This window comes from Haemorhous mexicanus, chromosome 29, assembly GCF_027477595.1.
Source record: "Haemorhous mexicanus isolate bHaeMex1 chromosome 29, bHaeMex1.pri, whole genome shotgun sequence".
Classification (NCBI taxonomy): domain Eukaryota; kingdom Metazoa; phylum Chordata; class Aves; order Passeriformes; family Fringillidae; genus Haemorhous; species Haemorhous mexicanus.
Window position 1 is genome coordinate 2,245,907 of NC_082369.1, and position 26,986 is coordinate 2,272,892.

The 26,986-nt window shown below is 51.4% G+C and overlaps 1 protein-coding gene across 2 annotated transcripts; it reads right to left on the minus strand.

The window, feature by feature from the left end:
• Positions 1–829: 829 nt before the first annotated feature.
• Positions 830–25,077, minus strand: FZR1 (fizzy and cell division cycle 20 related 1). 2 transcript variants are annotated; one of them, XM_059869650.1, is made up of 14 exons: positions 24,965–25,077; positions 13,155–13,295; positions 12,660–12,785; positions 12,371–12,434; positions 11,483–11,610; positions 10,986–11,068; positions 10,412–10,595; positions 10,158–10,223; positions 9,664–9,766; positions 8,276–8,460; positions 6,660–6,893; positions 5,967–6,071; positions 4,749–4,841; positions 830–3,737 (listed from the first exon to the last, which is right to left on the minus strand). In XM_059869650.1, exons 2-14 carry the CDS (start codon positions 13,221–13,223, stop codon positions 3,696–3,698), a joined length of 1,482 nt encoding a protein of 493 aa, XP_059725633.1. In that variant the 5' UTR covers positions 13,224–13,295; positions 24,965–25,077; the 3' UTR covers positions 830–3,695. The 2 variants fall into 2 exon arrangements, with proteins under 2 accessions (XP_059725633.1, XP_059725632.1); XM_059869649.1 differs by lacking the exon at positions 24,965–25,077 and adding an exon at positions 24,425–24,716.
• Positions 25,078–26,986: the final 1,909 nt, after the last annotated feature.

Consider the following 26,986-nt stretch of genomic DNA (forward strand, 5'->3'; position numbering starts at 1 on the left):
AGGCCCTAGCTCTTGCCCTGCTCCTTCCCTAGGACAGGGCTCAGCTGCCAGAGGAAGGTGTAGGGTCACAGGGGACAGTGGGTTCCTACAGGTTCTGAGCATAAACTGGGGATGGGAGCAGAGCTGGGGGACCCTCAGAACCTGCACCACACAAAACAATCCACCAGCCCAAAGCCCTGGAGCTTAATCCCTTTCTAGGCCAGTTAAGGGGCCCTGGGGCTTCCCCCAAGCATCAAGATGGGGAAACTGAGACACTGACAGCTCCTTTCTCTGCCATTTCCCGGGCCATCCCTTCCTCAAACCCACAGCCCAGCTCCATGACTGGGGCAGCAGCAGTGGGAGATGTCAATGTCAAGGATCCTTGCTCCCCACAGCACCCAGCCTGGGGGAGTCTTCCAGCAGCAGGCCTGGAACAAGGCACAGGGCTGTGGGCACAGAGCTGTATTCCACTGGAGAGGTACCCAGGGAGGGGGTGCCCCCCCTGAGGGTCCCACCTGCACCCTGGGGATAGCACAACCGAGGGGCTATGCACCCCCAGCCTCGCTGCAGCTACACCCTGGCAACTGCCCCATACCAAGGGGGGGGCTGTGCCAGGTCAGGGACCCCTTCTCCTCCTTCCTGCCATGCCAAGGGGCACAGGGCAGGGCAGGGAGGGAGGCTGTGCCTTTTCCCAGCAGCAGGAAAGCAAACAGGAGCAGAAAGCTGGGAGCAATAAACTGCAGGTGAGATCTGTGCCAAGAAAGCAGGTACCTATAGAAGTGGGGTGGGGACGCTGGGGACTTGCTGCACCCTTCACTGTGGAGAAGCAAAGTGGAGCCATGGAGACCAATCCCAGTAAACTCATAACCTGTTTAATGCCAGTTCAATTGCTTTACATGAAAAAGTTACAGCGTGCTCCGTGTTTGTTTTCCATCACATGACACCTGGGATACAACAATGCCACAGACTTTGTCACTCAGCTCTGGGAGGACCCTGTGCCAGTGCCCACGGGTCACACACACTGACACATCATCTCAGCTCTGCACTTTTCTCTCTTGACAAGACGGTGATAGTGACAGTAACACCCTGAAACACTTGCACACACCCACCTCCACACAGATACAACTGGGAGCCCCTGCCTGGCTGCTGGCAGCAGGGCAGAGAATGTGGCGGTACCAGGCTGACACTAAGGTCAGGGTGAGCAGCCTGTTCCTGCCATGCTCTGTCACCAACACGCGTGGCCACAGAACAGCCCTGGCCTAGCAATCACTAACCCTGGCCTGGCAATCACCAACCTCCCTGCCAAGTGCAGTAAGAGCCAACCTTCTCCCAAGGCAGACAGAAAAGTGAGATGTAGACACAAGATGTAGTTTGGGAAAGTCCTTAGCAAGAAGGAGCTACCCCTGCTCTGCAGCTGGGAGCACCAGGCAGTGGCTGCAGTGCCCACCTGGCACTGCCCACCCCACAGCACTGCCACTCCCCTCAGCATCTTCTGGGACTCCTTCAGGAAGTTCCCCCATCACAGGGGGAGAGGCAATTTCACTCCTGTGAAGTCCCAGGGCACTAGGGAACCCAAACATCACCACACTCACCATACATTCCAGCTGGGTGTAGTGCTCCCTCCTACTCCAGAATGGGCTGAGACCTCCTGTGCACCCCCAGCCCAAGCACCTCCACCCTCCCAGAGGAGAAAGCAGTGTCCTGAGGGTCTGCACAGTGCTATTTGGCAGGAGGCAATCCACAACAGGAAAATCCACAGCATGGCCACCAGCCTCCCCAGTCCCCCTGAATGGTCCTTTCCCCAGGTGATGACACCCACAACAGACCACCTCTTCCTGCAGATGACTCTTTACTTCAAACCCACTTCCCAACTGAATGATCCAACTTAATTTAACACCTCCTGGGTGCTTTGGGGCGCTCCCAACCCGCGGTGATGTGGAACAGTGCCCACAAGTGGAACAAACAACACAAGACAGGCCTGGGGGTGACTTCAAACCATGCCTCAAATCCCATGGGCAGAGCTACACTAAAGCAGCTGCACTCAAACAGTGTTTCAGAAACTCCATGGAAATTCCATTCTGGTGGCAAGTGAGACTGTGAGATGACCAAGTGGCCTGTGGGACTGGGAGACTCGGAGCTGCCAGGGGGCTCTCAGCACCAGCTCCTCACCAGTGACTCCCAGGGTGTGTGACATAGGCGTGGCACCACCAGTTTGATCCAGGCACACGCGTGGTGGCACATGGTTCAGGCTGTACTGGCCTTCTCATACCTTGGCTCACCCTAAGGATAGTGGCAGTACTGGGGACAGGCAATCATATTCCTACCACCTGGTTTGAGGGAAAGAATGGAGAGTAGACAAAACAACAAAGGAAAAAAAGAAAGGGAAAGCATTACCTATGCAATCTACAGGGAGAAGACAAGTCTATATACACAGCCAGGGAATTCCACATGGAACAGGAAGCAACGCCTGGGCAGGGCAGGCACAGGTCAGATGGAACAGGCTGTGCAGCCTCACAGCTTCTCTTAAATTAAAAGCACCACACACACACACACACACGCACACACAGAGCATTTGTGATACACCCCATGGGCTCCAACACCAGCCAGAACTCTCATCCCACTCAACTAAAAAATCCCAAACCACACACCAAAACTCAACAGCAGGACCCCTGTGTGAGACTTGGAGATAATAAAATAGCAACGCTGCAGCCCTGCTTCAGAAGAACCCCTCTTCCAGCCAGAAGAGGCCCCGTTCACCCTAAAAATCAGATCTTTAGGATTTTTTTTTTTCTCAAACTCATCCCATCTGCTTTGGCTTCATGGAGACTCCCAAGCAAGGCACCCACACAGCAGCACCAAAGGAAGCTCCACATGCACAAGTGGTTGGGTGGGTTTTTTTTTTTATAAAGTCCTTGCTTCTGCTCTCTGGTAACTCCCAGGATCAGCCCAGAAGATGAAACAGCAACTGCAGAACTTCTCGAATCTGCTCCCTTAGAGGTGAAGCTTTCTCAAGTCTCCTCCAAAGTCTAGAGCCCCAAAGTGTATTTGTTCGGAGGCAGCTGTCAAGCATGCCCAAAAAATCAAGCTGTCTTACGGAATGATCATGTCAAGTACTACAGTACCTGTCTGGGGGGAAAAATAAAGAAAAAAAAGGAAAATAGGCAGTTCTCCAGTTTCTTCCTGGAATGGGGATGCCAGGCTATGAACAAAGCCCTTAGATGCCCAGCCTGGAGCTGTGCCCCTCGCACCAGCTGTACCGGACCAGTCTGGTAGGCTCCTGCCTCCAGAGATGGCACTCTGGGACAGAGAGCAGCACATCAAACCCCTTCCCACAGCAGCAAGGAATGCTCCTCTCTCACAGGAGGCACACCATGGCAGTGGGGATGGCCTCGGTCCAGTCTCAATGGTCCATGTCACACGAGTCCTCCCCAGTACCATCCCGACGGCTGGAGGATGCTGGGTTAACATTGCTCTTGTACCCGTTTCCCTTTATGAAGGATGAATCCAATAACCTTTGGCAGTTCCCTCCCCTCCCCACCCCATCCCAAATACTGCCCAGCCCTGTGGGTCACAAGCACATATTTAATGAGCTGGGTCCTCCTGCAGTCCCACAGCTCTCCTTCCCCTTGGCTGGGCTCCGGAGATCCATGCACACCGAGGGAGTGGTCTGATCCTGGAATGTCAGGCTGTAGGTTCCCGGGGCACAGGGAGGGGGTTTATCGTATCCTGGTGAAGAGGTTAAGCACAGATACAGACTCCTGACAAGGGAAGACAAAGCAGGAGATAAATAGCTGTTACTCCACAGGCTTCTGGGTTGGTTTGTTTTTAATCTGGTATCTCTAGCTCACGGCATGATCCCAGCTCACAAATCAAAGTCCAACACCATAAATATTCCCATGGGTTTCTTCCAAATGGTAACATGTGCCCAGCTGGCCAGAGTGCCATTCACAGAGCTCTGCAGGCAGCTGTACCCCATCGATGGCAAGAACTGGGGGACCCCTAGGAGCAATGCCAGCTAGCCCCAGTCCCCTCCTCCAAATCCCTCTGTCAGGCACCCAAGAAAGCTCTCAGACCATCAGATACAATCTGCTTTTGGTGATGCAGAGTTGTCACTGGCAGAATGATCCCACTTTCATCCAAACCCCCATTTTAAGCAGTTTTGTAAAGAGGCAGGGTATAATCATGGAATCACAGAATGCTTTGGGCCCTAAAGTTCATCTCCTTCCGCCCTCTGCCATGGGTTGCTCCAAGCCCCATCCAGCCTGGCCTTGGACACTGCCAGGGATCCAGGGGCAGCCACAGTTGTTCTGGGCACCCTGTGCCAGGGCCTGCCCACCCTCCCAGGGAACAATTCCTGCCCATTATCCCATTTAATCCTGCCCTCTGGCAGTGGGAAGCCATTTCCCCTTTTCCTGTCCCTCCAGGCCCTGGTCCAAAGTCCCTCTCCAGCTCTCCTGGAGCCCCTTTAGGCACTAGAAGGAGCTGTAAGGTCTCCCTGGAGCCTTCTCTTCTCCAGCTGGACACCCCCAGCTCTCCCAGCCTGCTGTCACCTGAGGGCTGAGCTGCTCTGCTCAGCAGCCCTGGACCAGCCTGGAGAGGGATGTTGTGTCACACCAGCCTTGGGCACCAAGGGCAACCTTTTACTTAAATCTCAGCAAAGCTGTATCCTTCACTGCCCCAGCCCTTGATCTGAAGAAAGGGATCAGGGAGGAGGCAGCAGAGCAGATGGAACAAGCTGTGCAGCCCCAGGCCCCCATACCTGGCCTTACCTTTGTTGAGCGAGTTTTACTGAAGACATTCCAGAAGCGTAAGGTTTCATCTCCAGCTCCTGTGACAATGGCCTCCCCATCAGGGGACATTGCCTAAGGACAAGACAACAACCTTTAGCACCTGTCACATTTTTGAGGCTGAAAACAAGACTTTGTTGGAATGCAGGAGAGATTTAACTGTCCTTCCTACTTGTGTTGAGAAGCCAGCTACCTCCGCTTCCAGGTGCCTCATGCAGCCTGAGGCGCAATTTGGGCCCTGGCACCTGGCACACATGGGGGGAGTGTTGTGGAAATACTTGTGTTAAGAAATCCAAGCCATGTGTAACTGAGGCTGTTCCTCCCAGGATTATCTTCCTGAAGGCAGGAAGATGATATGACTGGATTTTCTGGCTGTATTGGTTGCTTACATTGGGATCTACCTCCCAAAACATTATCAGCATTTGTCAGCTCCATCATGAACTGCTGACACCCCCATGTAACAGTAGCAGATATGAGATGGATCAGGATTACCCGCAACAAATGCTTCATTCCCTGGGCAGCACTCATCAGTGAGGAGGTGTGAAAGTCTTCTGTGAGCAAGCTTGTGTTTCACAAAATCACAGAATCACAGAATCCCAGAATGCTTTGGGTTGGAAGGGAACTTAAAGCACATCTGGTTTCACTCCCTTCCACTATCCCAGGTTGCTCCAAGCCATGTCCAGCCTGGCCTTGGACACTTCCAGGGATCCAGGGGCAGTCACAGCTGCTCTGGGCACCCTGTGCCAGGACCTGCCCACCCTCACAGGAAGAATTTCTTCCCAATATCCCATCTAACCCTGCCCTGTGGGAGTCTGAAGCCATTGCCCCCCTGTCCTGCTATTCCAGATCCTTTTCCAAAGTCCTTCTACAGCTCTCCTGGAGCCTCTGAGGCACTGGAAGGTCTCTCTGGAGCAGCCTTCTCTTCTCTAGGCACAGAAGAGTTTTCTTAGAAAAAAACTCAGATGTTTCCTCAGGAGAGTTTGGCAGGCTTTACTATCATTAACAAAGCCTCACATTCCCATAGCAGCAAATCCAAATGTCCTTTGCAGGCACAGAAATGTCACAGAGTTTTGCACTGCTCATGGGAAGCGTTCACATTCCCGCCCAGGTAACTTATGGTGCCACTGGCACTGCTGCTTTGGGTGTCAGCTGAGCACACCTACAGCCAGGTGAGCAGCTAGAGCCACGGCCATCACTCACCAGGTACAGGACTCGATAGGAGTGCCCTGTGAGCTTTGCTACTTGAGTTAGTGAAGGGTATTTCCAGACGAGGATCTGGTTCTGGGAGTATCCGTGGGTGCTCACCTGAAAGAGGAGAGGGAAACATGCATCATAGAATCATGCAATTGTTAAGGCTGGAAAAGACCTCCAAGATCATCAAGTCCAATAGTCCACAGACTACAACACTGCTCTGGGCAGCTCACTCCAGGCCTGACCACCATGAAGAAATTTTCCCAATATCCAATCTAAACCTCCCCTGGTGCAACTTGAGGCCATTTCTTCTTGTGCTTGTTACATGGAAGAAGAGCCTGAATTCCACCTGGCTCCACCCTCCTGTCAGAGGAAGAGAAGGTGCCCCCTGAACCTCTTTCTTTCCAGGCTGGAGCCCCTCAGCTGCTCCTCAACAGACTTGTGCTCCAGCCCCTTCCCCAGCTCTGTTCCCTTCTCCAGACATGCTCCAGCCCCTCACTGTCTTTCTTGTTGTGAGGGGCCCAAAACTGACCCAAGCACCTTAGGTGCCTCAGCAGTGCCCAGAACAGGGGGGTGGTCACTGCCCTGGTCCTGCTGGCCACATCATTGCTGGTACAAGCCAGGATGCCCTTGGCCTCCTTGCCCACCTGGGCACACCTGGCTCATGCTCAGCCACGGTCCCCAGCACAGGGAAGGACTCACCAGCTCGTTGGCGTGTTTGGACCAGGCCAGGTTGCACACCTGGGAGCCGGTGTCGATGCACTGCAGGGGCTGCCCTGTGAGCGTGTTCCAGAAGCGGATGCAGCGGTCGGCTGTGCCCCCCCCCGAGGCCAGCAGCCCGTGCTGGTGCGGGGACCAGGCGATGGCTTTGACTGCTGCCAGGTGCTCTGTGTATTGCTGGACAGGACTCAGGCTGGAGTGATTCCAGACAAGGAGCTGGCAGAGAGAAGAGACATGATCAAACCTGTGCCTCAGTCATGTGTCCACTACACCCACAAGGCACAATGGGACTGATGAGGGCAGTTGAGCAACAAGCTGATTTCCCATAGCTCTGCTCAGATGTGCACAGCTCCACTCTGCACTTCACAGAATCATGGAATGGCTTGGGTAGGTTCAAGCTCATTTAGTTCAAATCCCTGCCAAGGGCAGAGACACCTTTTAGTAGACCAGGTTGCTCTCAGCCCCATCCGACCTGGCCTTGAACACTTCCAGGGATGGAGCAGTCACAACCACCCTCATACAACACTCAGCTGAGGAGCTGTCCTAGCCCCAGGCCATGTGGCAGGAACAAGCCCCAAGAAAAGGGAATAAAGCTAAAGAAATGGCGTCACTGAAGGGGGCCTCAGACCCTGCTGTTGTCTTTCTGGCTGTATCATTCCAGAAGACATCCATAAATCTACTCAGCTCATTAGGAGTTATTCTGAGCAGGAGGAACTCGGTCCAACCATGCTGTCACACAGGCACTGGGCACATTTCCTACCTAGCAACCTGCTCCAAAGGGCTTGGAACCTGCTTTTTTGTGACAGATGCTTCTCCCATATGGTGCTCAGTGAGCTGCAAGCCTGCGCCACAGGTATGAGAACTCACAGAGCTCTACCTCAGCTTCCTGCTGCATACAAACATTACTGCAACAAACGTGACCATACATTACCCAAACAAAGCCAGGAAGGGCAGCTTAGCAGTGGCTTTGTTGAACTCAACCCCCTGAGCCAAGCTAGAGATTTAATTAGCCAAATACAGAAGCAAAATTAAATTTGCCTTTTTCATTTTATTAGGAAGAGAAGACTGAGTAGAAGCTTAGCATGATTTATGTTTGGTCATAGTCCAACAACCAAAACAAAAGTCCTTTTCAGAGAGGCGAAATGTCCTTAAGAATCACTGAACCATTAAGGCTGGAAAAGACCTTTAAGATCAAGTCCAACCTTTGACCTAATCCCATCATGCTCAGTAAACCATATTGCATATCCACTTGTTTTTTGAACACTTTCAGGAATGGCAATTCCCCTACTGCCCTGGGCAGCCTGTTCCAATGCTTAACCACTCCTTCAGTGAATAAATTTTTCTCTAATCATAGAATCATACAACGGTTTGGGTTGGAGGGGACCTTAAAGCCCAACTACTTCCATCCCCCACAATGGGCAGGAACACCTTCCGCTAGAACAGGCTGTTGCACAACCTGTCCAGCCTGGCCTTGAACCCCTCCAGCGATATAACAACATCCAACCTGCACCGCCCCTGGTGCAACCTGACAACATTTCCCCTTGCCTTAGAAAGAAAGTGGGTGTGACATTTCCCATAACCCCCTGGAAGGAATGTACCTTATTATCGTTCCCTCCAGAGGCCAGGAGCTGGTGATCTGTGGACCATTTGAGCCCACAGACCTCTTGCCTGTGTCCCTGGAGCCGCCGCTCAGACTGCAGGGGCGGGGTGCGGATGTCGCGCTGCAGGATCATCCTGTCCCGGCTCCCGGACGACAGCTGGTCCGCATTCCACGCCAAGGCACCTGCAGCAGGGGCAGAGCTTCAGAGGCTGATCTAGGAGTCACTGAGGCTGCAAAAGACCTCTAAGGTCACCAAGTCCAACCCTCAACTCAGCACCACCATCACGTTCACCACCAAACCATGTCCTTGAGTGCCACATCCCAATGTCTTTTCAACACTTTGCAGGCATGGTGACTCCACCACTGCCCTAGGCAGCCAGTTCCAATGATCTGTAACCCTTCCTGTGAAGGAATTTTCTCAATATCCAATCTTAACCTCCTCTAGCACAGCTTGAGGGCACGCCCTCTCATCCCTGGCAACACCTGCTCCACCCTCCTGTCAGGGAGTTGTGCAGAGTCAGAAGGTCCCCCTGAGCCTCCTTTTCTTCATGTTGAGCCCCTCCAGCTCCCTCGGTTGCTTCTGGTGCTTCAGCCTCTTCCCCAGCTCTGTTCCCTTCTATGGATATGCTCCAGCCCCTCAATGTCTTTCTTGTTGTGAGAGATCTAAAACTGACTCTAGGATTCGAGGTGAGATCTCAGCAGTGCTCAGCACAGAGGGATGGTCACTGCCCTAGTCCTGCTGGCCACATTATCAAGTCCAATCCTTCCAGTCCTGCAACAGCTGGCAAGCAAAATGCAGCCATCAGAGCTGCCAGGGTTTAAAAAAAATAAAAAACCCTAACAAACCTCAAACCACTCCTTACAGACCTCCCTTACATAAACTCTCTGGGGTCCTAGATCAGGGCACAAATAGAGGTTCCCTGAACAGACTGATTGCAGGTATTACCAACCTCACTTCACAGTGCAGTAAAGCACAGAAACATCTTGGAATGTGCATAGATTTCCCAAATCTCACCCCAGAGCTTAGATTCACAACATCTCTGAGTAGAAAAAAACAGCCCTCCAAAAAAGGGAACTGGAAATCTCAGTATGAAGCTGCCAGCAGGGCTGAAACTGGAAGCCAGTAGCAGTGAAGAGATGTTGTAACCAAACCCAAAAAGCCTCAAGCAAGGAGGAAACACCTGCTGCAACACCCAACCACCATCACACCCAGATCAGAACACCAGAGTTATGAGATGATAATATTTTGAATCTGCTCAAGAGGACAGCAGGGGATAAATATCAATCCTGGTACACTGAGTTCTCTATTTCCAGCAGATCCCTGGTGAACAAAGTTCCATCAGGAAGGAGAGACCCCTCAGAATCCTCTGCTTCCCCACTCCTTACCAACTCTGGCTGTGTGTCCCTCCAGCATGGAGAGCTTCTTTCCTGCAGCTGCATCCCAGATCTGTACAAAGCCCTTGTGAGTGCCAACGGCCACCAAGTTTCCCTGCACAAACAGAGAGCCAGGATCAGCACAGCCAGGAAGGACAGTCAGAAAACTGAAAGTTGAGGAGAAGACTTGACATAAATCCCACGAGATGGAAAGCATCCAGAGTTCTTCCATTTGACATGTTTTTCCCTACTGAGAGGCCCAAGCAGCCTGTCTGGAATATATTTATTGTAACATTTTATTGTCAAGAGCTGAAGAAGCAAACCGCTCTTTCTCCCTCCCACTCCTCTTAGCAACGCCTGGAGAACCTCAAGATACAAGAGGCTGCTCTCCATCCCTTCTCTTTTAGCAGAGAAAAACCAGCTCAGGGAGTTAACTACAGCTATGATGACAATAGGCACTACATGACCCATGTCTCAGCTGTTCTTGCTGACAGTGTCATACTGACCCGCTCTGACCAGCCCACGGATGTCACAGAATCACCTTCCACAGAGAGGTCACACAGACGCGTTACCTTCAGAGAGAAGAATGGGGTAAGAAACATGGCATTGTCACATTGGCTGTCTCACAAACCAGAGCTGTGCTTGGGATAGAGTGCGACAAGTGCTGAAGCCCTCACACAGCACATTCCATAGCACTGGAATGCTAGAAAAACCCTACATCAATGGACAATGCAATCTTCAGACACTCATGACCATTTACCTGACTTGTACAAGCACTCCACAGGTAAACACAAGTCCCAAGGCCAACACTGAGGACGTTAAGAGAGGACCAGTCCACCAGGTTCAGGTAGAAGTCATCCTGCAGCTCTGGGGCATCCAGCACTTTGAAAGGAATCTTGGAGATCTTCCGAGTTGGTTTTCGAGGTGATCTTAGCAGCTTCTGACTGTTTACAAAATCAGATAAAAAACAACTACAGGAATCTGCACATCATAGCAGATGGGAGGCACGGGTGCAGCCATTCTTTATAGAGCACTCTGAAGTTTCTATAGCAATGCAGACACAAAAAGGCTGCACAACCTTTTTTCAGCAGCAAGACTGGAAGGAATTAGGTTCTGCCTCTATAAAGGAGCTATGAAGTAGAAAGGTAAGCTGATTACTAAGAGCTGACCAACATACGTCAAGCACATTGACAGGTTGGGCACCTGAAGAAATTCTTAGAACTTTCACATTCATTTTAGAGCTTTAGGCAGAAGTCCTAGAGAACCTCATTGAACCCTCTGTCCTCTCTGTCCCAGCCCCTCCCTTCTTTTAGTTTGCAGAGGACCAGTGTTACCTTTTGTTGCTGACGGGAGACAGGGAATAGGGTGAGACCTCATTGCCATCATCCGGGCTGGAGCGTTTTGTGCTGAGCGAGTACTGCATAAAGAAACACCTTGTGAGGACCCTGGTATGCCCAAGGCCTGGGGCATTACTCCCAACATGCACTGGTGCCAAGCTAATTCCAACATCCAGTTTTTCCTTTCCCAGGTGCTCCAAAACCATACAAAACCCCTCAGCAACACTCCAAGTCCAAAGCCATGAATTGGCCACTCACCATACTGTCCAAAAAGCCTGGCTCCACCCAGCTTTCCTGCCAGCAGAAACACAGGAAGCACACTGCTTGCTGCATACTCAGGTTCCCATTGCAGGCCATCACATTTGTTCTCAACAGCTTATCTCAGCCAAGCCCCAACACCAACTCACTGCACGAGCCGCCTGGCAGAGCCTTGTGCTCTCTTTCTGTGCCATACACACAACCTCCACTGGTGCTAATGCAAGTAACCAACTTACAGTGAAGAGAGATTTCTTCTCTGGGGTGGATGGCTGTAGCCTCCTGTCCTCTGTCTGGGGGTCCTGCACCTTCTCGATCCCTGCTCCCAAGAGTTCATTCTTCAGCAAGGCAGAGTAGGCAAGGCCATCTGTAAACCCAAATGGGCACTGAGCAGAAAGCTCAGAGCAGGAACAGCAGGGAGTATCAGGATCATGTGTGCCTGACCTGGAGAAGGGGAGGCTCCAGGAAGACCTTAGAGCCCCTTGCAGGGCCTGAAGGGGCTCCAGGAGAGCTGGAGAGGGACTTGGAATAGGGCCTGGAGGGACAGGACAAGGGGGAAGGGTTTCCCAATGCCAGAGGGCAGGGATGGATGGGATATTGGGAAGGAATTTTTCCCTGGGAGGGTGGGCAGGCCCTGGCACAGGGTGCCCAGAGCAACTGTGGCTGCCCCTGGATCCCTGAAAGTGTTCGAGGCCAGGCTGGACAGGGCTTAGAGCAACCTGGGATAGTGGAAGTTGTGCCTGCTCATGGCAGGGGGTGGAAGGAGATAGGCTTTAAGGTCCCTTCCAACCCAAACGAGTCTGTGATTCTACAGCTTGTACTCTCACAGTCTCTAAATAAGCCTGGGGCCCCCACTTAGAATCAAGATTAATAGCAAGTTTCCCCTCCTTCCACTCCATTAGGAAAGTGATTTCATGACACAATAAACCAAGGCATAGAGACAGCCTCTTGCATCCAAACACCCACCAAAAGCAGTGAGCTGGTGCACTCACTCATGATGTGGGCATTTCCCAAAACACCAGCATGAGTTTTGGCATTAGCATGAAAGTGCCAGCACGGCCTTAACTTCCCCAGCAGTTTGCAATAAGAGCTCTGGGCACTGCTAAGCAGTAGAAGGGTGATCTCACCTTTGCCAGTGTCTGATGTAGCATCCTTTGCTTTTCTGTTTTGGCTTGGTGATTTTTCATTTTCCTGAAATGGAGAAATATGCCATCACCATACAGAAACCTCAGGGTATATGGTGAAATAGCAAATGCAGGGAGCATAGGGTTTGAGGACACACACTCAGTGGAACTCTTCTGGGGCTGCAGAAGAGCATGGTGCAGAAGGTAAGCAGAGCAATCATTCCAGCCAAAACAGCAGGTATCATTTCCTTGGTTCCAAGGCTGAGCTGTAGGAGAAGGGAGCAAAACTTACATTTATTCTGTGGAAGTTGATGCTCCAGTTGGCCCCAGCTCTTGAGGGAATGAATCTGTCACCATGCTTACTAGGAGAAGACATTGGAGAATTGGAAGGTGTCAAGGTTCTTCTCATCTCTGCTACCTGAATTAAAGAAAAAAAGACACTGAACTTACTCTTGTCAAGCCTTAGAGTTGGTTAGTTTGTTAGGCCTCAATGTTTTATGTTACACGTGCAGTTGCTGAGATTATGTATTAAAAAGGTATTACTGAACTCCACAAAAATATCTTCACCTCTTTTTGCAACCTGAACTGAGGTCATATATTCAAAAGCTCTCTTAAAGTGAAGCTATTTGGGTTTTCGTGGAACAGCTGAGGAGTTCACACCTGCTCACAACCCAAGAAAAGACTGTGGTTTGCTTTGAGGAGGTGCCAGGTCTTTCAAAAGCTCAAGGAAAACAGTCACAAGTGAGACAGACAACATAATAGTGAGCCTGAGCCCATCTGTACTCACACAAGGCATTGTGTTTTCATTCTGTATGTTGATTTGGCGTAGGAGACGTCTCTCATAGTCCTGATCCATGGTGGGAAGTGGCTGGAGAGATCAGCCAGCTCAGGAATTTATGTTTGCAAAGTCCAAGCAGTAACTAGTGTGCTGCAACAGACAGGAGAAGAAAAACAAAATGTTACACTCCTCCCTGCTGAAACAGCCTCTCCAAAGTCTCCTAAGCCTGTTCTTTGAACCTGAGACCACTTTTCCTATCCAGAGCATTGGTGCCAATCTTGTGTGACACTGAAGAATGCACGCAGCCGGTATTTTGTGTCTGACAGGACCTCAGCCAGTCCCCCCCTCCACATGGAGCAGGCACTGCCCCCGGGCCCTGCAGTGGAGTTTGGCAATCCTTCAGGATATGGGCACGAAAATTCCAGGCACCTGCAGCCTGTCCTGTCCAGGCACTGGCAGCAGTTGCACAGAGAGGTGTGGCTGCCCCATTCATAAAAGTGTTCAAGGCCAGGTTGCACTGGGCTTGGAGCAACCTGGTGTACTGAAGGTGTCCCTGCTCATGGCAGGGGGTGGAATGAGATGGGCTTTAAGGTCATTTCCAACCCAAAACACTGTGGGATTCTGTGATCCCGCTACAGGCTGTCCCACTGCTCAGGTCAGGGGCACAGGAGCAGTGCTGAAGGTGGGATGCTTTTAGCCACGTCAGAAGTACTGCAGACTTTTAACACCACCCACTAGAGGAACACACAAGGCCTCTAATAGTCCCAGTGAACATTCCATGTCTGATGCCTGCACTATCCCAAATACTCCTCCTGGCTGGCAAAAAGCTTGCTCACTCATATAGCTATACAGTCTATAAGCAACATTAACATAATTTAAGCATATATTTTAAGCATATATTTTAGGACAGGGCTGCTTCATAGCTGAGATTTGCCTGGTAAATTAACAAGTGCATCAATAAAAAAATAAATGAGCTGACACTTGTGTGAGAATACACAGTCACAGCTCTTGCCAAGCCCCAAGGGCAGGGAGCAGCACTCCCAGGGTCCAGCCTTACCCACCGCACGCCTCATGTGCCTTGTCCACAGCTGACATGGGCACAAAAACACCAGAGGAGACATCACGTTGGTCTTTCAACCCAAGATAAACATGTCCAAAGGCATAGGTACAGCTAACACATAAGCAAATTCCCACAACACACAGGCATCTGGAGGCTGTGCAGAACATAAAGGGATCTTCACTCCTGTTATTGCATAAACATTTATGGCACCTGGAGAGAGTCCCAACTGCACAAATGGAGGCGCCTCAAGATACAAACTTGTGGTAAAATCCTGGAGGCAACTGCACACAAAGCTGTGCTGGGAGGAGACTGCCCAGGGAGCAGCTGCACAGTGCCCCACTCAGTGACAGCCCTGCACTGCCTCCCACTCCCTCCTGGGAAAAGGCTGCCTCCAGGAACCTTAAGACCTGCCCAGGGCTTAAGAGTTAAAAACTGAGGGCAAGTCACCAAGCTACAAGGGGTCCAGAAGTACATGCTGCAGTTCAGTAAGATGTGATGAAATTTTACAATTAATTGAAATAAGCTTGAAAACAAGGCAAAGCACACAGACTCCACACTGCAGAACTGATGGCCTTGCACCTCAGAAAGTTACAGGAAATGGGGTGACATCAAGGTGGTGACCAATGGGGTTCCACAGGGCTCCATCTTAGGGCCAGTTATCTCAAATGTCTTTTTAAGTGACTTGGGGCAGGACTGGAAGGTCCTGAGTGGGTTTGCTTGGGAGGAACTGCTGACATTCTCAAGGGCAGAGAGGCCACACAGAGAGACCCTGACAAATGTGAGGATTGGGAAATCCCCAGCCCTGTGATGTTTAACAGGGCAAGTGTTGGATCCTGCCCAGGGATGGAGCAGCCCTGGGTGCAGGAAGAGACTGGCAATGAGAGGCTGGAGAGCAGTGCCGTGGGAAGGACCCTGGGGGTCCTGGTCAGTCCCAAGTTGGATCTGAGTCACTGCTGTGTCCTGGCAGCCCAAAGGGCCACCCTGTCCTGGGGGGGGCACCAGGCCCAGGGAGGGATTGTCCCACTCTGCTCTGCCCTGGGGCAGCCCCACCTCCAGTGCTGGGGGCACTTTGGGTACCGCAAGATCAGAAGGATCCAAAGCTGGTGGAGAGTGCCCAAAGGAGGGACACAGAGCTGGGGAAGGGGCTGAGGAGCAGCTGAGGGCATTTGGCTCCTTCAGCTGGAGCACAGGAGACTGAGGGGAGGCTCCTGGGGGGCTGCAGCTCCTCCCCAGGGGAGGCACAGGGCCAGGGGCTGAGCTCTGGGACAGGGACAGGAGGCCAGGAAGGGCTGGAGCTGGGCCAGGGCTTGGCATGGAGCTCAGGGCAAGGTTCTTCCCCCCAAGGGTGCTGGGCACTGCCCAGGCTCCCCAGGGAATGGTCCCAGAGCTCCAGGAGTGTTTGGACAGCGCTCCCAGGGCTGCTCAGGGTGGGGGTGTTGGGATGGCTGTGCAGGGACAGGGGCTGGGATCAATGATCCCTGTGGGTCCCTTCCAGCTCACGAGATCCTGTGGTTCTTTGAGCTGTGCCATTTTTCAGTACCAAAACTTGGACTTCTTACAAATGCTGAAATGCTTTTCTTCCTTAACATTAAGCATGCCAACACTTTTACAGGAGCATCCCTGAAATAGACAGTGCCAAGCTGGTTCTGATCACACCTGCTTACCTCTACCACCTCCTCCCCCAAGCTTTTCTCTTTTTTAATTTAACACATTACTCCCATATGTTCTTTCAGTGTCAAAACTGGAGAAAGCTCCCAAATTTAACAGAAATCAGCTTCCACCAAATGAAGCAGAATCAGAGATGACATAATTGCAGTGAAAAGTTAGAAAAGTCTGTGATGCTATTAATAAAGCAGATTTAGAAAATAAAAATTAGTGCATGCCATGTCAAACACTCTCCCTCATTTTGAAGTTTACTTACCACCGCCCGCACCGACCTACAAGCTACCAAATGTGTGTCTCAAATGAAACAGTTCAACAAATGCCTCCTCCCCCCTTCTCTTTTTTTGGGATGGTGTTGTTTTAACACCATGAGTAAGAGAGCTCAGCCTGCAGAACCCACACGAGGAGCGTGATCAGCCAGGGAACACCACACATTTTAAGTGTCCTCCCAAAATGGCTCAGCACAGTATTCGTGAGATCCAGATCCAGTTACACAGCAAAGAGACATTTTAAATTCTACATCTGAAACACATTTGACTATCGAGCTTTTCAGTTCCCATCTGCCCAAATTTCACCTACAACTTTCACTCAGAAACACAGCACAGATTGTTCAACAGAGAGACCGCAAAGGCAGAACACAGCAGTGAATGTTCAGTACCTGAATAGTGACATGTTTTTACCCTAAAACCTGTGCCACTCAGAAGCTCAGGGAGCAAGCAGCACCTCTGGTTTGTGGTATGCTCTTGCTGTCTCTAAATTTGTCCATGGGAAGTGAGTGGAAGTGAGTCCATTTCCCCCAAAGCAAGTACAAAAGGCTTTGCCAGAAGGACTTGGGGGTGCTGATGACAGCTGCTGAACATGAACTGGCGTGTGCCCAGGTGGGCAAGGCAGCCAATGGTACATGGCTTGTATGAGCCACAGTGTGGCCAGCAGGACCAGGACAGTGACCATGCCCATCTGCTGGGCACTGCTGAGGCCCCACCTCGAATCCTGGCAACAGTTCTGAGCCTCTCACAAGAGGGCTGGAACATGTCTGGAGGAGAATGGAGCTGGGGAAGGGGCTGGAGCACCAGGAACAGTTGAAGGGAAGCTCAGCCTGGAGGAAAAAGAGATTCAGGGGAGACATTCTTGCTTTCCACAACTCCCTGACAGGAGAGCGTAGCTGGGTGGGGGTCAGGCTCTGCTCCCAGGGAACAAGGGACAGGACAGGAGGAAACAGCCTCAAGCTGTGCTAGGGGAGATTTAGGTGGGACATCAGGAGGAATTTCTTCATGGAAAACATGATCCAACACCGGCACAGGCTGCCCAGGGCAGTAGTGGAATCCCCATCCCTGCAGGGACTTACCAGCTGTGTGGATGTGGCACTTGGGGACATGGCTTAGGGGTGGCCTTGGCAGTGCTGGGGGGATGGTTTGAGTTGATGTTAGAGGGCTTTTCCATACTGAATGATTCTGTGAGCCAATGATATGTGGGTTTGAAGTTCCCTTCAAGTTGAAGAAATAAAAGATCGTGAGGAGCTACATGTGTTACATATTCTTCAGACACTATTTTGTCACTAATTATGCAGTTTATGCTTGGAGAAGAAAAGTGGGATTTGGTGGAAGGGTTTAGATTCCATGAGAAGAATTTGTATTCTGACTTTGTTTTTCATGCACCTTCTGTCCTGTCTCTGAATTGGCTGGATTCTCTCACAGCTCATTACCTTCAGAACAATACTTATAGGCAGAGTTACGGTGCTGAACAAGTGCCTTTTGTTCTTTTTATTGACCCAACCACCTTCATGCATTCAAACACAAACGTGTTTTTTTCTTGGTATGGACGTGTTTTTAATAAGCCAGCATGCAGAACACTAGGCCTGTCAGGGAAACAAGGGCAGTAATTTTGCAAAATTATTTCTGTGGTTTGAGGCAGGCTGTACCTGTTTGGATTCTCCAGCACACACTGAAGGAGGTGTAAGAGATGCAGGTTGGTTCTGTCAATTCAGACATGCTCTGCTCAAGCAGTTCAAGAGCTGGATAATTCCTGACCCTTTTTTACTCCAGAAATTGTTCATGTATCTTCTCTTCTGGAAGGTATTTGGGGGGGGTAAGCATTTAACACAAGAGGTGCTGATGAAAGTGAGAGACTTGGAATACTAAAGACAGCATGTAAATGTAAATGTAGCTGTAAAGCTGAATAAATTTCCTAATTTACACAGGGCCAAAGGTGGGGTAAAGGATGCCTTGGTAACTTAAATATCGTCAATGTTATGTTGATGCTTTATTTTGAAGCATCTCAAGTCTGAAAAAGGTTGCCTGGAGCTTCTCTTACTAGTAAGTCCTAAACAGACACTAAACTTCTAGTCAGCAGGCACCTACCCACACCCAGAGATGCTTCCTGCTCTTTGGGCCTGCATTAAATGGCAGAGGCTTTAAGGTAAAAACATGTCACTACTCAGGTACTGGATGTTTCCAAGCTCTCTGGAATAGCCCCATAATTTGCTAAGGAGAAAGCTACACAAGTACTTAGTCCTCCAAGTCATGACCAGCAGGGCTTAAAATCAAACCTAGATGTCCTGCTTTGCCAAATCCAAAGTTTTCATCTTCTCATCTTCTTTTGATTTGCCTAAACCCGATCACAATACTTGCAAGTCAATAAGGCAAAGCCCTCAGCTGGCAGCAGAAGCGGCAGTTCCTCTATCCCTGGCAGCTGCAGTGTCCTACCCCTCCTCATGCCAGCTCCAGGTACTGACCATGTCACACAAAAACCTAACTTAGCCCCAAAGGATTGATGTTTTTGGCTGGTTTAGTAAGCATCTCCTCCTCCTCAACCTGGAGTACTGCACACTATTACCAGTTATAGATTGCTTTACAGGCTCTTGAACAAGCTGTAAGGGAAAAGAGGAAAAAAATACCACCAACAAAAAAAGCCAGGCCATAGTTTTTAGCTGTGTAATAGTCAAGACTATTAGGAATGCATTCAGAATGCCAAGGCCTCACAGGACAGCCACTGGGAAAGAGCAAGATCCTCTGTGCTTGGCCAAGCTCAAGCAGAGCTTGTCCACATTTAACCCACAGGAACACTACACCAACCAAGCAAAGCTTTTCAGGAACTGGCCTCCTTTCAAATCAGCAATAGCACAAAAAGTTAAAGTTGTGTGTTTTACCAATATTTACCTTTTTAAAGTTACAAGGTTATATTTGTTACCCAGCAATTTACTAGGGTACAGTGTGAAAAGCATTTATGAAATCAGCCATTTACCTCTATACAATGGGAGCAGCTAAAGCTTTATTTCAAAACAAACTACAACTTTTGCTGCCTTGCCCTCATCAGAGAAGCACATTCACAGCATTGTACGACAGAGATCACACTAATGACAAGTAAAAATTACTCCAGTGTTATGGCATCAGATGGGATCTTCACCATTAGTCCTCATACTCCTGAAGATACAATACTCCACCAAAATCCAAGATGCTGGACTATGGCAAGAGCCATCACACCACAGCAGTATTCTTCAGAGCAGAAGATGTAGGTGACTGCTCTTCACTGAAGGTCCTGCAAAATTCCATGTTTTTCTGCCTTTCCAAAGCATCTTGCCAAGCACCTCCTGCCCTGGGCACTCAGAAACGCCTTTATGCACTCCCTGCCGTCAGCCTTACAATGCCCCTGTCCCACAAGTGCCAACTCTTAGTGACCAGCAATATGCACAAACTGAACTCCAGTTTCATTTGAAGGCACAGTGGTTCAAGGGCAGAGCCAAAACACTGACTGCATCTCCTGCCTGCACTCAGCCACCTAGTCTGGAACAGGAGTACAGAAGCTGGAGATGTAAGTGAAATGCACAGTGATCCACGCCTCCCTTCACTTCCCACAGCAGAAAACATCTCTCCTTCCTCACAGGCAGAAAATATCCCCCTTTCCTCACAGGCACGGGCCCAACCTGCAATCCAGATCAAAGGTGACAGACATTTGACCTTCTGTACCTCCACCTGCACTCACAGATAAGCTTCAAAACTTCCCACGGCCTTCCATGACAACTTCAGAAGCTCAGGTAAAGCTTCACAACCACCACCCCAAAGCGATGCACAATCCCACCACAATGACAGAGAAACTCTGACTAGCAAACCACAAAAATTTAGGGCACTCTGATGACCAAGGCTGTAGGAAGCCTGCAGGAGCCAAGGATGTAACGTTCATGACACAGAGCTCTGCTTGTGGCCTGGACTATCACAAGCCAGCAGAAACTCAGGGTTGTAAGACCTTCAGGAAACAGCAAAATCTCTGTCTTTGGAAGGGCCTTTACCAAAGATAAACACTGACAGCACTAATCACAGAATCCCAGAATCGTTTGGGCTTGAAGGCACCTTAAACCTCATCTTGTTTCATTTCCTGCCATGAGCTCGGACACCTTCCACCATCCCAGGCTGCTCCTAGCCCCAGCCAACCTGACCTTGGACACTCCCAGGGATCCAGGGGCAGCCACAGTTGCTGTGGGCACCCTGTGCCAGGGCCTCCCCACCCTCACAAGGAGCAATTTCTTCATAATGTCTAATAAATCTTGTCAGTACACCATTACAAGCCCAAAAGGTTTTCACCAGGGTTTTTGTATACAGAAAAGTTGCTCTTAAATGCAAGTGCTCCTCGAAGAGGACACTCCAGAAAGCCCACCAGGAACATGACTCTTGCTGCCTGTCACACAGATGTTGCTCAGGTATGACCACTGCTTTCAGCATAGATGCTTTTCCTAAATCCCTTTTTTCTCCACAACTAAAGGAAAAAAAAGGGAAGATGATAGTCAAGTCTGTACTCCAAAGAGCAGGCTATTTTCAGCCTTTCAACTAAAACTCAAATACAAGTGATGGCAACTACAGCAATCAGAACCAGCAGCCACCCAACCAATGCAGCCACACAGCAGCCAGGCCCCTTGCTGAGGGGTTCCAAGTTTGCCTCAGCTAGTTTTTAATAAGTCAGGAGAATTGTAGGGTTGTTATTTTACCTTCATAAATGACGTTTTCATTCAATACACATCCCACTGCAGCGTACCATTGTCTCTTGGCAGTGCAGAGCTTATCCAAGCAGACATGACAACCACACACTCAGTGGGGGATTTCTCAGAAAATCACCACTATTAAGCCCTTTTTTTATTGCTTGCAGGTGGTGATTATTTCACCTTTTCACCATGACGCTCTGTAAATAAGAGGGACACACTTGTTCCCAGGGAATACAAAATACAGCATGAAGCCCTCAGCAGTGCAGGAAACCTTGCACTGGGAAACAAAGCACAACAGGGTCACTTTGATGATACCTCTTGCCCATGGGCCAAAAGGCCCCTAATTAACAGGAAGTCTCCTTAAAGAGGTTTATCTGCTACAAAAGCAACACAAACAAGAGGCAGCAGCAGGAACACTCTGCAGCCCTGGGCTGTGCTAGCTGTTACCTGGCTTGGAGCGGGGGGCTGAGGTGAAGAGCAGGTTCAGCTGAAGCAGGTCTTGCCTAAGAAACACCAAGTGCTGAGCAAGTTCTGCTGCTCCCACTTGCCAATGGAAGAGGCTCCCACTGGTCCCCATGTGCTCAGGCAGCACAGCCCAGAACCCCATCCCTTTGGCAGGGTCTAGAGGGTAATTCCTGCATTGGGGAAGGGGCTGAGTATGATTTCCCCAAGGTACTTCTTAGCAAGGAAAGGACATGCACAAATCTTACAATGTTCTGCTTTGAGATTTCATCTCAGTCCAGGACATAACCAGTGCCAAACATGTGCCTCTGACAAGGCAGGGCCCAATCAAACCCCACAGTTCTCTCCACACTGCATGGCCCCCAGAACTCCCCCTGGCTACAGGAGCTGAGCTCTGGGTAGTCGTTGGCCTTCAGAGAGGACCAGTTACAGCCACAGCACTTCTCTTTCCACCCTCACCTGGAGGCAGTTTTCCCCACATAAACACATTTTGTACAAGTCACTGAATAGACAGGAGAAACAAAGGTTCTGCTTTCAACCAGCATATAATGACACCTATCTTAGTAATCACCTAGAAGACATTGACTTATATAACTATTCTGTGTAGATTCAAAAAATCATTTAGCTTGGAAAAGCCCTCTAGGACCAGAGTTCATCTATTCCCTCAGCACTGTCAAGGCTACCACTAACCATGCCTCAGGTGCCAAATCCACATGTCTTATTGAATCCCTGCAGGGATGGGGACTCCACCACTGCCCTGCATATCCCAGTGTTACAGAGAATCACAGGGTGGGACAGGTTGGAAGGAACAAAGTGATCATCTGGTCCCACCTCCCTGCTTAAACAGAGTCATCCCTGAACAGAGGGCACAGGATTGTGTCCAGACACTTCTCCAGTGAGGGAGACTGCACACATTCCCTGAGCAGCCTGTTCCAATGCTCTGTCACTGCACAGGGAAGTCCCTGGGTATCAGTTCTTGCCTCTTCCTCTTGTCCCATTGCTGGGCCCCACAGAACAGAGCCTGGTCTCTACTGTGAGCCCTCCCTGCAGACACTAAGAGAGAGGATGAGGGCTGATGTCCCCTCTCAGCTGTGTCTCCTCTCAAGGCTGAACAGGCACAGCTCACTGAGCCTTTCCTGAAGAGAGAGATGTTCCAGTCCCTTCAGCATCTCTGCAGCATTCACTGGACCCACTCCAGGAGCTCCACATCCCTCCTGCCAGAACTGGACACAGCACTCCAGATTTGTCTCACCAGGGTCAAGCAGAGGGGTAGGGTCACCTCCCTCAGCCTGCTGGCAATGCTCTTCCCAATGCACAGCAGGATCTCACTGGCCCCTTCGCCCTGGGACACACAGCTGCTCAGGAACAGTCTGTTGTTCACCAGGACACCCAGAGCTCTCTGCAGCTGCTCTCCAGCAGGTCAGCCCCCAGCCTGGACTGGTGTTACTCCTCCCCCGGTGGAGGATCCTGCACTTGCCCTTGCTGAAGTTCTAACAGTTCCTTCCTGCCCACCTCTCCAGCCTGTCCAGGCCCTTCTGCAGGACTGCACAGCTCTGGGGGGGATTGGCCACTACTCTTGCTTTGTCAGCAGCTCAGGAGGCACCAACCCCTTCATCCAACCACTGATGGACGAGTTAAACAACACTGGGCACAGGACTGAACCTGGGGGGGCTGATAAAAAGGAAGTGGGGATGGACAGAGTGAAGTACTTGGATCTTAGAGATACAGGGACCTTAGAAGTTTTTTAATAAGTTTTTACATGCCGGTCACTCCAGACTCAAAGAGGACTGACTTACAAGCAGAAGAAAGGAAAAGACTACAGAGTCTGCATTTTATAACAACTTACAGAACCTTCAGGGCTTTTTGTTTGCTTCTGTTTAGTAGTTTCTATTCTCTAAGCACATTTTTCATATGGCTACTGACTTTAATAACATTCAGTTTCCCTTCAAAAAACCCACAGAAGACAGTTGTCCAATTATCTTGTACTTCCAAGTGGGTAAAGACAGCTGAAAGCAGCAGTTTTATAGATACACACTCTGGTAAGGCTTCCAGTAAAGGAGAAGTAAGTGCACTATAAGCAAAGATTAAAAATTCACCAGCAGCCCTGTCCTCAGAGCTTTACTGAAAGGTCAGGCATCCAAAACCCTGCTTTATCATAACACCTAAGGGTACTGAAGATGCAATGGTGCCCCTGGACAAACTACAAAAAACCCCCATAGAATTTACAAAACATGACAGCCTCAGTCAACAGCGCCAGAAAACTCTGCTTCTCTATTATTATAACAATGAAAAAAACCAAAACCAGACTAATACAAGATTATAGAATCACACAATGGTTTGGGCTTGAAGGTACCTTAAAGCTCATCTCTTCCCACCCCCTGACATGGGCAGGGACACCTCCCACTGTCCCAGGCTGCTCCCAGCCCTGTCCAGCCTGGCCTTGGGCACTGCCAGGGATCCAGGGGCAGCCCCAGCAGCTCTGGGCACCCTGTGCCAGGGCCTTCCCATCCTCCCAGGGAACAATTCCCAATATCCCATCTAGCCCTGCCTTCTGTAAGTGGGAAGCCATTCCCTCTTCTCCTGTCCCTCCAGGCTCTTGTAGAGAGTTTCTCCATCTTTTTTGTCGTCTCCTTCAGGTTCTAGAAGTCCGCAATGAGGTTTTGTTGCTCACAGCACAACTGCTCTCTGAAGAGCCTTCAGCACAAAATACTGGGGTGTTATCATTAAATACATGCAGGAAGAATCAGCACCTCACAAGAAAATGGGCACAAACCCTTCAAGAGAGCTACAAATCAAGAGAAAACAATCTTCCATGCTATGAACCCAACAACACCTTCCCGAGGTGATGCCAATGTGACCTGACAAACCTCCCTGCCCCAGAAGAACCTTCTCACCACCTGGAGGGCCTCCAGCTCAGGCTGATCCTGCATACAAATCCCACGTGCAAAATGTTAACAACAGGTTACAAACAGCCTGATGAAACACGCAGCGATAACGAGCTCCCTCAGACCCCAGAGCCATCGGGTGGGCAGGGGCACATCCACCCGTGCTGCACGTAAACAAGAGACTGCCAGCCAAAGCTTCGGCTGCTGCTTGGCAGATCCACAACACTGAAACCTCTGTTACCGTTTGTGTTCTCAACTTGATCAAAAACCCAGAGTTAATCCAGGCTCCGGTTTTTTCCGTCTTTCCCCAGCGGGCGAGGGCACACGGACCGAGCGAAGGGCTTACACCGCGAGCTTCCAGCTGCTTTGCACAGCCCCGGCCCCGGCTGTAGGTGCAGGATGCCCGTTATCAAACACACCGGAGCGTTGGGGCTCACCGGCCCCGCCGTGACGGGGCACAGCCCGCCTGGGCCCGCAGGAACCGGCATAGACTGGGCCCATCCTCGGCCGCAACAGGCGGGGAGGGAGAAGCGGGGCTGCTCGGTGACCGGCTGCCGAGGGAGAGAGAGAAGGAGAAAGGGACTAAAGGAGGCAAGGCAGCCCCAGCCCCGTCCGGCCCGGCTCGGCCCTTCCGCACAGCCCAGCCCAGCCCGGCCCACAGGCCCGTGCCCCCGGGGGAAAGCGCGGCGCCCAAGCCTGCCGCAGGCCCCCCGCCTCGCCACGCCGTGTCGTGCTCCGTGTCGTGCTCCGCACCGTGCCCCGGGCGCTTCCCCGGCCGTACCTGCTCCGGTGCCGGTGCCGGCGCCACCGGCCCGGCCCGGCCCAACTCCGCCTCCTCCGTCAGCACCCGCCGGCCCCGCCGCTCCACAACATGGCGGCCGCCCCCGCCCCCGCGCGGGGCACGACGGGAGCACGCCCCGCCCGCCGCTTCGAACACACACAGGAAGCGGCGGCGCGCGGCGCCATGGCAACGGCCCCGCTAACGTCACAGACAGGACATGACCTCCTGGCCGGCGCAGGTGTCTGTGTGTCCCTCCCGAGGGGGCACTGGGCCCGGGCTGCTGCGTCTCTGAGGGGCCCTTTGAGTCCTTAAGGAGGCCCTTGGGGGGCGGTTCTTGGGTCCTCAGAGGGTTCTTTCGGCCGCCGGGGGGTGTGTGTGCTCTTGGGTCCTTAAGGGAGTTATCTTGGTCCTTGAGGGGCTCTTAGGAGGGCATCTTGAGCCTGGGAAGGGACTCACCAAGTCCCTGAGGGGCTCCCTGAGTCCTTAAGGGGATGCTTGGGTCATTGGGGGGGCTCCTTAGTGGGAGTTCCGTGGTCCCTGAAGGAGTTCCTTGGTCCCTTAAGAGGACTCCTTGAGGAGCCTCTTGGGTTCTGGGAGTTGTTCCTGGCCCCTCCAGAGCATGTGGGTTTCCTGTGCTCCCCCAGAGATTGTCTGTGACTCAGTGTAGGACCCCCCCCCCATGACCCGCAGAGTGTCTCTGATCCCCATTGCTCTTCCCAGAGAGTTGTGGGGTGAGTGGGAGGAAGCCAGTTTTGTGTCCACCCCACTGTTGGGAGGGCACTGGGGCAGAGGCTGCTGCTCAGCCCCACATGGCCTGGGAGGAGCCTGGGGCAGGTGCTGCAGGAGGACTCTTGGCCCCATGCCCTTCTCAGCGCTGCTGGCATCCCCCAGTTCCTGCCGGGGGCGTGCCTGTTGGGGGGCAGACGGGTGCCTCCCCCCAGACTGTCCATGCTCTGGTGACCCCAGTGACCATCTCACTGTTGCCCTGCCCAGCACAGCCACCCATTCTGGCCCTACTGCAGCAATGCAGTGAGCTGCATGCAATCCCTGATAATAACCTTGGACTCCTGGGTTATCAATCATGCAGCTCAGCTTCCCATAGTAATCAAGCCTCTCTTTAAGGTCCCCTTGTATGTTATTTTCAACAAGCAACAGCTGATAACTGCAGTCCTGAGAAGGAACAGAATCATTCACAGACTCCTGGAATATCCTGAGCAAGGAGGGGCTCACAGGGATCATCAGTGCAGCCTGTGTCCCTGCACAGCCACCCCAACAACCTGAGCAGCTCTGAGAGTGCTGTCCAAATGCTCCTGGAGCTCTGGCAGCCTTGGGGCTGGGACCATTCCCTGGGGAGCCTGGACAGTGCCCAGCACCCTCGGGGGGAAGAACCTTGCCCTGAGCTCCATGCCAAGCCCTGGCCCAGCTCCAGCCCTTCCTGGCCTTCTGTCCCTGTCCCAGAGCAGAGCTCAGCCCCTGGCCCCCCTGTGCCTCCCCTGGGGAGGAGCTGCAGACCCCCAGGAGCCTCCCCTCAGTCTGCTGTGCTCCAGCTGAAGGAGCCAAGTGCCCTCAGCTGCTCCTCAGCCCCTTCCCCAGCTCTGTGTCCCTCCTTTGGGCACTCTCCACCAGCTTTGGATCCTTCTGATTTTGTGGTGCCCAAAGTGCCCCCAGAACTGAAGATGATTCCCTCTAACAGATCCTGGGCTCAGGCTGTGAGGAACACAGCAACTTCCCTTCAGGTATCCCCACATTCTCCATTGTCTTCTGTGGGATCTGCCCTGCCACGGCACATCCAGAATCCCAACAGACTTTGTGAGAGTAGGCACCACTTTTGGAGTAACATCCAGGCCCTGGCATACTCCCAGGTGTACAGAAAAATTCAAGATACCAGAGGTTTATGTCCAAAAAGGAGACAGAGGAGTGCTGTAACTTTATTCATTAACAAAGGTAGAGGCCATGGGGCCTCTCAAATTGTTGGGGGATGCAGCCTCCTTTTTATCCTAATTTTCATGGCTACATCACCCT